Source organism: Mus caroli, unplaced genomic scaffold, assembly GCF_978045245.1.
Source record: "Mus caroli unplaced genomic scaffold, Mus_caroli_1 scaffold_5, whole genome shotgun sequence".
In the NCBI taxonomy this organism is placed as follows: Eukaryota; Metazoa; Chordata; class Mammalia; order Rodentia; family Muridae; genus Mus; species Mus caroli.
The window spans coordinates 139,027,713-139,043,304 of record NW_028227260.1 but is presented as its reverse complement, the minus strand read 5'-3'; the positions used below and the strand labels follow the sequence as shown (position 1 = coordinate 139,043,304).

At 39.8% G+C, this 15,592-nt stretch overlaps 1 protein-coding gene across 1 annotated transcript in view; it reads right to left on the bottom strand.

Annotated features, from left to right (window-relative positions):
- The window catches only part of Slc9a7 (solute carrier family 9 member A7), a 202,315-nt gene that overhangs the window by 28,672 nt on the left and 158,051 nt on the right, over nt 1–15,592 (bottom strand). Inside the window, 2 exon segments of the mRNA XM_085838246.1 lie at nt 2,111–2,174; nt 9,880–9,939. Of these exon segments, the coding sequence (XP_085694372.1) occupies nt 2,111–2,174; nt 9,880–9,939 (124 nt within the window).

Here is a 15,592-nt window from a genome sequence, read left to right as displayed (position 1 = left end):
GGCAAACAGAAATCCCAGCTGTGTCTGGTCTGGCATGAAAGCCCCTCTCTAACAGGATGAGAAGTACTAATCCTGGGCCCAGGCAGCTTGCTTCCAGCTGAGCTTGTTTTTGTTTTAGTTGCAAAATTGCCAAGACCTCTAAAGAAACAAACCAACTGTGTTTTCAGGTCTTGTTTTGTTCAAATGAATCCAACTTGCCAGAAACACGAAGTAGGAGTCTGCCCACAATACTCATAAGCTTTTCTCACAGAGCCAAGTCTCAGCTAACTGCTCCTAGCTTGTAGCTATGATATGGTTTACAGCTTGAGCTTCTAGAAGCAGTAAGGAAAACTGTTTTAATTGTAGAAAATGCTTTCCTTCCTGTATCTTTACCCATAAACAACTATTTAGAAAACAAGGTCAAGAGAACTGCCCTTTTTAGAAGAAGACAAGTCTCTGGATTTCCCCCACCTTTAATTCGAGTTTCATGACACTACCAAGCAGGGAAACCACAAGAACCCACAAGAAGTGGGTTTCATCAACAAATGAGAAGTCCACTAATTGCTTTGGTTGCTCTAGATCATTGGAACACTCCAGGCATGCTGTTATTCATTCCCTGGACCAAGAAGGCCAAGTGAGGATGATGTGTGGAAACCTGTTTCTGTGTGAAGATTGAGTAGTAGAGGGGCTCTTGGGAAACCACACTAGGAGTCGGCCTACTGTTTCCATCCTAACAGTAATCTTGAACGCTTTCAAAAGGCCAGCAGAATATCTCCATGACTTCATGTGAAACTTGGGAAGAGGTCAAGGGAAGCTGTGGCACACACCCAGTTCTAGGCAAGCAGGCAAGCAAAGTAGCAGAAATCACTGCCATCCACATCATGGTCATCTTGGACTGCCAGCAACCCAGAACTGACCTACCTGTCCAGGGTGTCAGGTCACTTATCCTACCTGGAGAAAAGGCTGCTTTAACCTCACTGCAAGTATGAAACATCAGAACCAACACTTAAGAAAACTGCTTCTCGAAATTTCCATGGTTAAGTAACAGCAAGCTTATCACTAAGCCTAACTGTAGGTGTTATTGTGGCAAGAAGCTAAATAGTGAGCAGAGGGGATGTGAGAGGGAAAAGAGACCTTTTAATTCTCCAGTTCTGCTTTCCACCTCTCACTTGTTGGCACCCAGCAATTTCCACACAATTGTCCAGCCACCTGAGAAATATCACACATCTGATTGTCAAAACTAGATAATTTCTGTTGCCTTATGTCTAATCCCTTTGTGGCCTGTATGTATAAAGATTCCTTGGGAACTATTTTCTCTTTACTCACACTCCTTTCTCCAGCTTCAAGCCAGTGAGATTTACAAAGCAGTTTCTAGTTCAAGGACAGAATTCTTGAGAAAACTAGTATCCCAGTATATACTGTTCCCAGTAGCTAATCTGTATTGCAGATCAAGCAGCTAAACACCCCCTCCAAATCACACATGTAGCATTGCTGAGACACTTGGGTGTATGTCTCTTCTACCATTCACATTTGACTCCCTTCTAGTGCATTCTGTTTTCCACTCAATCAACAAACCTGCTAACTTTGCTTTGAGCAAGCCTCAAGTTCTTTCCTATAGTAGATGTCAAGCACCTGGATGCACCTAAGTTGAGGTCCCAAGACTTGATGGAGGCTCCTGGGGCCACACTGAAGGCAAAAGTTGACCGGTATCTTTTGTTGCTGTTAACATTGCAGCCTACAGGTCTTAAGATACATACAGTGAACAATGCTGCATGAAACCAATCAAGCCAACTCATTTCAGTTTTTGTTGTTGTTGTTGTTGTTGTTGTTTTGCAGGTTCTCAAGTGCAGGGGGAGAGGCAATGTGAATCGTTGAGAATGCAGACGTTTTGACTAGAATCTCTCCTCACCTGGTAGCCTGTTTACTTACAAAATGCATTACTTCCTCATTATTTCACCTTAGGTGACTCACTTAATCTATAAACCAGAGTTTACAGAAGCAGCCCAAAAGGTTGTTGTCAAGATAGTAATGAGGGAATCCAGATACAAGGCTTGGAGAAAATGATCAATTTTAGCAATTTTCAAATCAATTTTCAAGTTCCTTTCCCAGAAAGCAGCACTTTGTGACTTACCCCTTGTAAGACTTGAAAGCTGTCATTGTTAGGTGGTGGGTCTTGATCTGGGTCAACACCAACTCTAAATGTCACAGAGACAAGGAGAAAAAAAAACAGAAAACATTAGCTTGGCCCATGGCTGCAAATATCTTCCCAAAGCAGGAGTGGTTAGCTTCAAGGAGAGAAAGCCCATCATGCAGAAATCAGATCCACACCACAGAAGATTGCAGAGTCTAGTGTTAAAAGTACTCATGCCCTCAGAGAGGTGTCTGGGAAACATGCTGGCAGCTTTCCATCTGCCTTCCTATACCAAGCAATCCCCGCTACTAAACCATGGGTCTCTTCTGCCCGGTTGCTTCCTCACTTCTGCCCTGAACTGATTTGATGCCCACAATATTTTGTTGAGAAATTAGATGGGTATACAAAGAAACATGGGAAGGATCTGTAGTAAACACCTGCATGTCCACCAAAAGAGCTACCATTACCATTTACTATAGCCTCTTTACTGCCATCTTCCCACTTCTCTATCCCACATCTTATTTCATGGTACAAATGAAGCAGTGACATCAACACATTTCTTCTGACTTCTTGTGTGTGTGTGTGTGTGTGTGTGTGTGTGTGTGTGTGTAGGCCAGAGGGCAAACAGGTATCATTCTTCAGAAGCCATCCTCCTTGTTCTTCAAGACTGAGACTTTCATTTGGCCTGGAAATTACCAATTAGGTTATTCTGGCTGGCCAACAAGCCCAAGAGATCTGAACATCTCCCTAGTTTTGGGATTATAAACATGCACTACCATATCCAACTTTTGACATAGGTTCTGAAGATTAAACTCAGGTCCTCATGCTTACACAGCAAACACTTCACTTATAGCCATCTCTCTAGCCTCCCTTCTCCTGACTTCATTAGCATGCATAATGATGAAGTTTCTCCTTTACCAAACTTGAATCATCTTTGAATCAGCTTCCCAACTACAACCTAACTTTTGAGTGTCTTCCCTTTACATCATCAAGTTTTATCAAGAATCTTCTTAAACTGGTTTATCCAGAACCTTTGATAACTGACCCCCGTGCCATCTCCCAAGTGATATCTGATCTCTATGACCTGCCTTTAAGAAAAATACCTCCTTACCTCTGATATTTCCTCTTGGCAAGTTTCATCCCTAATTCCCTATAACTCCCTCCCACTGCAAAATGCCACCACCATAGACTCTACCTCACTCATAGTGATCCTCACTAAAGCCTACCTTGCCTGCAGTATCATTTACTAGAGCCTTGGTATACTTTTAGTTCTCATATACTCATATACTTTTAGTTCTCACACCCTCCCTATCAAAGATGAACAGAGAATTCATATATTTGAGAGAATTTTTTTCTTTCTTTTTATTACGTATTTTCCTCAATTACATTTCCAATGCTAGCTCAAACATCCCCTATGCCCCCCCCCGAATTTTTTAAATTAGGTATTTATTTCATTTACATTTCCAATGCTATCCCAAAAGTACCCCACCCACCCACTCCCACTTCTTGGCCCTGACGTTCCCCTGTACTGAGGCAGATAAAGTTTGCACGACCGATGGGCCTCTCTTTCCACTGATGTCCGACTAGGCCATCTTTGAAAGCAACTGAATAGCAAAATTTCACTTACAATAAATTCCTGAGATGCACTAGAACAGTTGCCACATGCTACTTATGGCTGCATGCATGTTTATTGTTTATATTCATATATTCCACTTCTGAGATAGAAAATTGTGACAAAAATAACATAGATAACATGGAACAGTGAAAGAGAAAATAGGCACCAGGAAAATTCTGTTCTCCTTTCAATCTCCCAATATCTTAATATATGAACAGCATCATAAAATGTAGCAGAGCGTCAAGCTTTTATCAGCTCAGGCCATTAGAAGCTTGAAGAGGGAAGCTTTGCAATCCAGTACAAGGATGTCTTAGTCCAGCAAGCAGAAACTGTACTGGACATACAAAGCAGCAAATGTAAACTTATTTTTCTTCTTCTTCCTCTCCACTACCAATAACACCTGGGATCTTTCTAAAGAAAAGAGACTTCATAGAACAAAAGATGCATGAACATCTACTTCAGGAGTTGAAAGGCCTCTCAAAGAGTCACCTTAGAGCACACAAAGAATTTAATGTATGAAAATGGCTAGAGGCAAAATTGCATTTAGTACTCTTCTTCAACTCTCACCTGTTTTTAGATCCCCTTAATATGCAATCCATACTAAAACACCCTCTACATGGTGCTCTATAAAGTATCCATGGTGGCATCTATAAGGCCAACAGAGAGGAATTTACTATTAGACCTTATGAAGCAGCACAAAACTACTTTGTACCAGACAAATATACTGAAAGTGAGCTACTGGGTGCAGACACAGAGGAGCAGGATCTCTCAGAATGGTAAGGTCACAGGGTTGCCCTCAACTAAGCCATAGAAAGGCTGCTAAATGGCATGGCGTAACCAAAAATATGATATTTCAGATCTGCCATTAAGATTTTGCTGAAAGGACCCAGATATAGCTCTCTCTTGTGAGATTATGCTGGGGCCTAGCAAACACAGAAGTGGATGCTCACAGTCAGCTATTGGATGGATCACAGGGCCCCCAATGGAGGAGCTAGAGAAAGTATCCAAGGAGTTAAAGGGATATGCAACCCTATAGCTGGAACAACATTATGAACTAACCAGTACCCCTGAGCTCTTGACTCTAGCTGCATATGTATCAAAAGATGGCCTAATCGGCCATCACTGGAAAGAGAGGCCCATTGGACTTGCAAACTTTATATGCCCCAATACAGGGGAATGCCAGGGCCAAAAAGTGGGAGTGGGTGGGTAGGAGAGTGGGGGGGGAGTGTACTGGGGACTTTTTGGATAGCATTGGAAATGTAAATGAGGTAAATACCTAATAAAAAATTAATTCTAAAAAAAAAAAAGAAAAGAAAAAGAAAACGATAGACCTTTGAGGGAAGTGATAAAAAAAAAATTCCTCCTCTCTGCTCTGAGGATTGTCAAAGAAGTTTGCTTCTTAGATGACTTCTGCATCAGTGCATATAAACTAACTTTATATCAGCCCAGATGAAATAGGAGACCCACTGGACCATTACACGGAAAATAAAATTAAATGTAATGAGATGCCAAAGGAAAATAAGCTCTAGTCCTGGAATCTTTACTACAAGAAGAAAACATATTTGACAAAATCATTTTGGTTTGTGGACACAGAGTAGCCTATGTAGCCTTGACTGGCCTGGAATTTACTGTGTAAACCATGCTCTGAACTTGTGGTGACCCCCCTGCCTCTGCCACCTGAGTTCTAGCAAAACTTTAAATTGATTTGGTTTTAAAAGAACTACTGATAATACCTAAGATTGATCTATTATAACTCAAATCACAGAAATACCAATGGGACTCATCATTCGCATTAGGTCCATATGGCTGGGCCAGAATTCCAAACAGAGCCTAAAATACTACATTCGAAAAATTTTATGGTAAACTCTAGAAATTAGAACCATCTTAACTTGACCACAAGCTCATGATGTTCACAATTTGTTATGGGGAAACCTGAAAGTCTAGGTCTACATGGTAGAACTTTCTACAGTGTTCTTTATCTGAAGTGTCCAATTATAGCACCTACTGGCCACATGTGGCCTCTGAGCACTTGGGATGTAGTGAGTGAGAAATTGCATTTTACACCTTAGTTTTTAGCTAATTAAAAATTTAAATAACCATATATGGACAATGAAAGTATAGATTTTTAAATCAACCCTGACTTCAGCCAGGTTTTCATATTGTCAACGTTTTTTTGTTCTTTTTGATAACTCTTTGTTTTGTCCATGCTAACACCCAGTTAGTTCCCTGTTAGGGTTCTGTAGGAACACAACTTCAATCCACACAATAAGAAAAACTCTCTTGAACTTAATACCTAGACACTAAAGAGACTGCTTCCTTTATCAGTATGTAAAATAACTTCCCAAACTCTCTATAGTGCTTTATGGAGATCACTCATTTTCTTAGAAAAATGAAAGAAGTGGGAGAATTAGAAAATCTTCGTGTTCTGTTCCCAGTGTAACCAGTAGTGAAAGACTTCATTGCTGGCTCATCAGCAATTCATATTGCCATTTATATATGGTGGCCAAAGATCACTCTTCTGATAACTTTTTCATTACCTGCGGTCAGTATTGAATGATAGCTAAGTGACTAAATGGAATGTCACTAATAAATAGACAGCTTAACGACATGTACCACCTAAAAGGATGCAACAAGAAACATACAATAATACTTTACAGCATTTTTGACAAAATGATTGTTTGCCTCTGGTCATAATGAAACCTCAGAAAATCCCAATTATAAGACATTTTGTTAATGTTTTATAATGCTGGGATAATAACTATCCCGAATACTTAAAAACCAATGTTATAAGAGACCATGAAAAGGGAGTGAATTGTGGCAAAAGAGTAAACAGTCATGGCAATAAGCAAAATAAAAATTGTTGGATCCTGTGTGTGTAAAATTCATGTTACTTTTCTTAGGTGCAATTACACAGGAGATTGAACTCCAGGAGCATTTAGGAGTAGACTCAGGACACCTGACTCTTACTGGAATAAAAAAGTGGCAAATTCCAGTGAACTGCTGAGTGCAAGTTAATACCAGGGTAGTCACAGCTCCAGTCTTTCCTTTTGGGAGAAAAACTTAAATCACAGTTAAGGATATTTAATTATACCTTTGGTACAGATGTTTCAAAAGCATATCAGCCTATTTTTCTATCTGTAATTAATTGATTAATACTGATAATTTATAAATTCATTTTATCTCAGGGTCTGAAAAGTACAAATTGTAAAGATTCATGACATGGGGTACTAGAATTGGTAAGCACAGGCAATGGACAAATATTTTCTTTTTGATAATTTCAGAAATATTTTTGCTGAAACTGTTTTTTCCTAAAAGTAATGGGCACAGAGAAAGTCTTGAGTTGACTCAGACAGTTAATGAAGTGCTAAGCAATGCAGCTATATTTAGATCCAGTTGTGCCACTCCATGGTGACAGAAGCTCTAGAGACATTCCTACTCAATATCTGATTTCCTTACCTATATCAGTCTTCTGTGTGGAAGGTCCAGTCTTCACTGGAGCCTCTCACTATCTACCACATGTCTAAGATGCATAGAGTCTGACTGTGCACTGCCTGGCTTCTCCCAGTCTGACTCATGGGGTGTTATGGAGGTGCCAACTGCTAATATAAGGTACTAAGGCAGTAAAATTCAAGAAGGGAAATAAATACCTGCTCTTCAGCTTACCATGGTTTTATAAATTACTCCTACAAGACAGATGGGGGCCATGACACAAGGGTTATTCTGTATTTCCCTCCATTTGAGGCTGTTTATTTTAGAGTGATTTAATAATGACTTTTCTGGCATTTGGAAGGGCCCTTGGACCAGTGCTCAAGAATGACACACAGCATGCTGGGATTCCTAAAAAGGCCTCCACCCTTGGGGCAGAGCCCATAACCAAACTGGTCTCTGTGAATAAGAGTAAAGCAACGGACCAGGACACTTGCAATGGTGCTAAACAGCAAGAAAGAACAAACACGGGCATGTGATTGCAGATTCAGAGCTCCATAAGACTTAGCTTTTTCAAATTGCTGGTTTTGGCAACTGTTTAAAATGTATTCATCTTCTGACTTGTTACATCTGGGATGTTACAGAAACCCTGGAGCTTTATTATATTACATTTCAGTATTCAGATACATTTAGGGGGAGCGCCCACACTGCAACTGACCAAGTAGTCTTTTCCTCCAGAATGAACTGAATTATCCTTGGGCCATTAAAAATGAGACAAATGTGGAAATTCTATGCCAAATAATAGCAGGAAGAAGTCAAATGGATGTGTTTTCTTTGTAATAAATACCCCAAAGTTAATAACTTTCATTCTAGAACAATAACTTGTCTACTGTAGTTAATGAATAAAATGCCATAAAATCTCAGAAAAATTCTATCTTAACCAATACTTTTTAGGAAGTTCTGTATATTCAATTCAGGGCCTCAAGCACATTAAGCGTGCATTTTACCAGTGATACAAATTTCTAGAAACCAGTAATTTTAAAACATGAATAATCAAAGTTCTGGCTAATTTGAAGAATATGAGACATGGCTCTTCATATAAATCTTGAGCATCAGATTATAATCTGAATTATCTTGTGTCCCAAGTAATACTGCCCCCCCCCCAGAATTCTTCCTTGAAGGCAGGACACTTCGATAGAAAGAGTCTACTAGTAACTCTACTAGTAAGTGTGTATGTCTGTGTGAATGTATGCACACACATGCACAAACATTCATATATGCACATTGTAACAGTAATAAGTATGAATCCAATGAGATATTTCAACACTTCCATGAATTTTATGCATGCCATTACAGAATATATCTGGGCTATATTATAAGACCCATACCCCACTTATAGATATTGGATTCTTCACCCTGTCTTTAGTGAGCAGAGTATTTGCACAAGTTCTGAGTTCAAGCCAATTTTGTAATGAATGGATCTACAGATCAGACCAGGAAGAAAGCATACCACCTGGAGATCCAGAAAGGCAAGAACGAACACTGGAGGTTTTTATTTTGCTCCTACATAACCACCTTTAAACACAATGGTATCATACACAGTTGGATGTAGGCCAAGAAACAAACTGTGTTAATGAAAACTTCATTCACCCTTTTGTGTATTTAAAAAATGTTCATGTCATCTAAACCATTGTGAGAAAATATAGATACACAAATACATAATTAAAAATATATAACACTGAGGCACAGCCAGTAAAGACAGGAACCTAGCATAACTGTCCTCTGAGAGGCTCCAATGAGAAGCCAATAGAAATAGATACAGAGACCCACAGCCAAACATTAGATGCAGCTTGAGGAGTCTTGTGGACAAGTTGGGGGAAGGATTAAGGGACCCGAACAGGACAGGACTCTACAGGAAGACCAACAAAGTCAACTAACCTGGACTCTTAGGAGCTCCCAGAGACTGAATCACCTACCAAAGAGCTAGCATGGGCTGGACCTATTCCTTCATGCACATATGTGGCAGATGTGCAGCTTGGTTTTCATGCAGATCCTCCAACAGCTGGACTGGAAGCTGTCCCTGACCCTGTTGTCTGCCTATGAATCCAGTTCCCCTAACTGGACAACCTTGTCTTGCCTCAGAGGGACAGAATGAGCCTAGTCCTGCAGTAACTTGATGAGCTGTGGGGGTAAGGGGCTGTGACACCCAGGGGGACCGTCCCCTTCTCAAAGGAAAAGGGAAGGGAGATATATGTATCACAACACTAGCATTTAATTAAGACCATATAGTATGCTCTAGTCGAGGCTGAAATATTAAATTCTACTTCTCTGCATTAGGTACAAGCCTTACTTACTAGATCAGAAGCATGGTTTTCTAGGGAAAGTATAGGTGGCTCTGAAAATGAGCTGTCTTTAACACAAAGCTCATTCAGTTGTAAAAATAAATAAATAAATAAATAAATAAATAAATAAGACACTAATTCAGGCTGTGGGGTTGAAAACACATGGTTCAAAATGTGGAGAAAAGGCACTTCAATAACATTAATATACAAATCAACATGGAGGAAGAACAGAAAAATTATTAAAAATTATTTTCCTATTGCCCATGGGGTAAGAATTGGTGCATTCTGGAAGGAAAAAGCAAACAGCGTAAGGAGAAATCATTCAAGTTAGACCAAAGAGAAAAGCAAAGACGAGTGGATTATTTTCTGAGTAGTCCCTGTGTCACCTGAAATACTGCCATCGGTTCTCATTCTGGTCCTCTTCAGAGAGCTCCTCCACACCAACTCTGGGCAGCAGAAGAAGGAAATGTGAATGTGATGGGACAACACAGCTACCAAGATCTATGGCATCTCGCTTGGACTATGCCAGGAAGAAAGGCTATCTCACCTTCCCCAGAAGGTCATAGTCCCTTTTTTGTTCCAGCACTGAGGATGAAACACAAAGTCTTGAAAACATTAGTTAGGTGGCAACCATGCAGCTGCATAACTGTCTTTGGTTATCCCCATTCTCTAAAACCCAAGAGGCAGAGAGGTTGCTAAAGTTAAAGCAACAACATAAGAAGCTAGGTCATGAGGAACAATTGATAATAATGTTAAGCTTCTCAAAATATAATACAATAAAGTCAGATGAATAAGTGTACACTATATAATTTAATCTACAAATATTTCTGGAGCTCATCTGTTTCATAAAGCAAAATATGTTCATAAAAAACAGAAAATTGTTACTAAACAATGAACATATATTTAGAATATGTGCATACCTTATAGCTGATTAACAGTAAGAACAAAACTCACTATATTACTGAAAATCAACAATACTGAGAAGACAAAAAATGGCCATTTTTTTTTAGATAGGTAAACAACATTGTTTACAACTTCAAACTAAAGGCCAGGAACCCAACTCTGGCTCTTCTTTTTGCTTTGGGGCCTCTGGCTTGATGTGTCCTTTCATTTTCCTTAATGATTTCTAGATTATTGAGACATCATTGAACTTCACCATCATGCTACAACAGGTTTTTCAAAATCACCACTATGAACATTTGAATCCGCAATTATTCTCTGTTGGGGAACCATTCTCTTGTGCACTGTTGAATGTTTACTAACATAACTGCTTTCTACTTACAGGATGCCAACAGCAACTACCCTATCTCCCCCCAGGAAATAGGCCTTTTTGTAACAAAAAAAAAAGAGACAGTTCTTTTTTGGCTTAAAATATTTCCAGATTTTCACAGATGTTTCCCAGGTAGAGAAATTGCCCGTAGTTGAAAACACTGCGCTAAATTATGTACTCTCAATGGGGTAATGTCATCCCTGTAGGTATGAAAACTGGTTATTGTGGAACACACACAAAAAAAATCCCTAAAATGCACATTGGATAAATTTGAAGCCATCCAAGCATTATAAATCATGAAGATATAGCAGATCTGTGGTACTAAAATTTCACTGCAGTTAGTTGTAGCATGTAGTTTTTGCTACCCACTTTAAGTCCCAGATGGCCTGTGCTACCAGCCCCACCAAGGTTCCCTCAGACCTGAGGATGAAAGACACATACAAACATTAGCTTATTTTTATATGGTTTAGCTCAATGGCCAGGCTCTTCTAAGCCTTCCTGGACTATCACATACTTCTTTTCACTCCCAGCTCAACACTCTAAATCTGCCCTCAGCTTAGTTATGTTTCTAACCTCCCACCTGCTATTCCAGGCCCAGTCAGGGAGGCGGCCAATGGCCACTCCACCCTAGATCTCACATGGCTGGTGGCTTCTTCTCCCTCTGAAGCATGGTGAATTCTTCTCCTCTTCTGTGTCTGCTAGCCTGCCTGTGGGAAAACTGGAAGTCCTGCCTATTCCATCTAGCTTATTGGCCACTAGCATCTTTATTGATTGATCAAGAACCAACTGGAGAACAGGACCTCCAATGTTCACATGCAGATTCCTGATCAAGGCATCACAACCATTCCCTACAGTTAGTTGAAAAAACTGAGAAACATTGTGATAGACAATGCTCAAATTCTCATTATATTGTATCCCTTAAAAAATGCAAGAGATCAAGACTCATCATAGGTGACACTTTCAATTAATTACATGGTCAAAATGAGAATATGCCTTAAACCATGGCTAAGATTAAAAATTCAGGTGACAGCAGATGCTGGCGAGGATGTGGAGAAAGAGGAACACTCCTCCATTTTTGTTGGGATTGCAAGCTTGTACAACCACTCTGGAAATCAGTCTGGCAGTTCCTCAGAAAATTGAACATAGTACTACCGGAGGATCCAGCAATACCTCTCCTGGGCATATATCCAGAAGATGCTCCAACCGGTAAGAAGGACACATGCTCCACTATGTTCATAGCAGCCTTATTTATACTAGCCAGAAGCTGGAAAGAACCCAGATGCCCCTCAACAGAGGAATGGATACAGAAATTATGGTACATTTACACAATGGAGTACTACTCAGCTATTAAAAAGAATGAATTTATGAAATTCCTAGGCAAATGGATGGACCTGGAGGGCATCATCCTGAGTGAGGTAACACAATCACAAAGGAACTCACACAATATGTACTCACTGATAAGTGGATATTAGCCCAAAACTTAGGATACCCAAGATAGAAGATACAATTTGCTAAACGCATGAAACTCAAGAAGAATGAAGACCAAAGTGTGGACACTGTGCCCTTCTTAGAATTGGGAACAAAACACCCATGGAAGGAGTTACAGAGACAAAGTTTGGAGCTGTGATGAAAGGATGGACCATCTAGAGACTGCCATATCCAGGGAACCATCCCATAATCAGCTTCCAAACGCTGACACCATTGCATACACTAGCAAGATTTTGCTGAAAGGACTCAGATATAGCTGTCTCTTGTGAGACTATGCTGGGGCCAAACAAACACAGAAGTGGATGTTCATAGTCAGCTATTGGATGGATCACAGGGCTCCCAATGGGGGAAACTAGAGAAAGTACCCAAGGAGTTAAAGGGATATGCAACCCTATAGGTGGAACAACATTATGAACTAACCAGTACCCCGGAGCTCTTGACTCTAGCTGCATATGTATCAAAAGATGGCCTAGTCGGCCATCACTGGAAAGAGAGGCCCATTGGACACGCAAACTTTATATGCCCCAGTACAGAGGAATGCCAGGGCCAAAAAATGGGAATGGGTGGGTAGGGAAGTGGGGGGGAGGGTATGGGGGACTTTTGTGATAGCATTGGAAATGTAATTGAGGAAAATACGTAATAAAAATATATTAAAAATTTTAAAAAAAGAAAAGGGGTATATAACAACTGAAAATAATGAAATTCAAAAAAACATCAGATCCTACTAAAAAAAAGCCTATACTCAACAAAACTGAAAAATCTGGATGGAATGGACAATTTTCTAGACAGATACCAAATGCTAAAGTTTAAACAGGATCAGATAAACCATCTAAACAGTACCATAACCCCTAAAGAAATAGAAGCAGTCATTAAAAGTCTCCTAACTAAACCAACCAGTACCCCCAGAGCTCCCAGCGACTAAACCACCAACTAGAGTACACATGGAGGGACCCATGGCTCCAGCCACACATATAGCAGAGGATGGCCTTGTGGGACATCAATGAGAGAAGAGGCCCTTGGTCTTGTGAAGGCTCAATGCCCCAGTGTAGGGGAATTCCAGGACAGGGAAGCAGGAGTGGGTGGGTTAGTGAGCAGTGGGGAGGGGTGGGATAGGGGGGTTTCTGGAGGGGAAATGAAGAAACGGGATAAAACTTGAAATGTAAATAAAGAAAATATCTAATAAAAAAGAACTATGCAATGGAAAAATAAGTCTCACAACCAAAAAAAGTCCAAGACCAGATGGATTTAGTGGAGAGTTCTATCAGACCTTCACAGAAGCCCTAATACCAATACTCCTCAAACTATTCCACAAAATAGAAACAGAAGGAACACACCCAATTTGCTCTATGAAGCCACAGTTACACTGATACCACAACTACACAAAGACCCAACAAAGAAAGAGACTTTCAGACCAATTTCCCTTATGAATATCAATGGAAAAATACTCAATAAAATTCTCCCAAACTAAATCCAAGAACATATCAAAATGATCATTCACCACAATCAAGTAGGCTTTGTCCCAGGGATGCAGGGACGGTTCAATATACAGAAATCCATCAACATAATCTACTGCATAAACAAACTTAAAGAAAAAAAACACATGATCATTTCACTACATGCTGAAAAGTCATTTGACAAAATTCAACATCCCTTCATGTTAAAAGTCTTGGAAAGATCAGGAATTCAAGGCCCAACCAGTAGCCAACAACAAACTAAATGGAGAGAAACTTGACGCAATCACACTAAAATCAGGGACTAGACAAGGCTGTCCTCTCTGTCCCTATCTATTTAATATAGTACTTGAAGGTCTAGCTAGAGCAATTAGACAACAAAAGGAGGTCAAAGGATACAAATTGGAAAGGAAGAAGTCAAAATATCACTATTGGCAGATGATATGATAGTTTATACTTAAGTGACCCCAAAAATTCCACCAGAGAACGTCTACAGCTGATAAACTTCAGCAAAGTGGCCCAATATAAAATTCACTCAAACTTATCAGTAGCCTTCCTATACTCAAAGGATAAACAGGCTGAGAAAGAAATTAGGGAAACCACACCCTTCACAATAGTCATAAACAATATCAGTATCTTGGTGTGAATCTAACCAAACAAGTGAAAGATTTGTACAACAAGAACTTCAAGTCTCTGAAGAAAAGAAATTGAAGAAGACTTAGGATGGAAAGATCTCCCATGCTTGTGGATTGGCAGGATTAATAGAGTAAAAATGGCTATCTTGCAAAAAATAATGTACAGATTCAGAGCAATCCCCATCAAAATTCCAATTCAATTCTTCAGAGTTAGAGCAATTCTCAAATTCATTTGAAATAAAAAACAAACAAACAAACAAGCCCAGGACATCGAAAACCATTCTCAACAATACAAGAACTTCTGGAGGAATCACCATCACTGACTTCAAGCTGTACTACAGAGCAATAGTGATAAAAACAAAAAACAAAACAAAACAAAAAAAAAACGTATGGTATTGGTACAGAGACAGGCAGGTAGACCAATGGAATATAATTGAAGACCCAGAAATGAGCCCACACATCTATGGTCACTTGATCTTTGACAAAGGAGCTAAAAAACCATCCAGTGGGAAAAAAGACAGCATTTTCAATAAATGGTGCTGGTTCCACTGAAGGTCAGCATGTAGAAGAATGCGAATTGATCCACACTTATCTCTCTGTAGAAAGCTCAAGTCCAAGTGGATCAAGTACCTCCACATAAAACCAGATACACTGAATCTAGTAAAAGAGAAAGAGAGGAAAAGCCTAGGAAACATGGACACAGAGAAAAATTTCCTGAACACAACACCAATGGCTTATGTTCTAAGATCAAGAATAGACAAATGGAACCTCATAAAATTGCAAAGCTTCTGTAAGGCAAAGGACACTGTCAATAGGACACAATGGCAACTAACAAATTGGGAAAAGATCTTCACCAATCTTACATCCCATGGAGGGCTAATACATATATACATATATACAAAGGAACCAAAACGTTACACTCCAGAGAAACAAATAACCCTATTTTAAAATGAGGAACAATGCTAAACAAAGAATTCTCAATTTCGGAAACTCATATGGCTGAGAAGCATCTAAAGAAATGTTCAACATCCTTAGTCATCAGGGAAATGCAAATCAAAACGACCCTGAGATTTCACCTCATACCAGTCAGAATGGCTGAGATCAAAACCCCAGGTGACAGCAGATGCTGGTGAGGATGTGGAGAAAGAGGAACACTCCTCCATTGCTGGTGGGATTGCAAGCTGGTACAACCACTCCGGAAATCAGTCTGGTGGTTCCTCAGAAAATTGGATATAGCACTACCTGAGGACCCAGC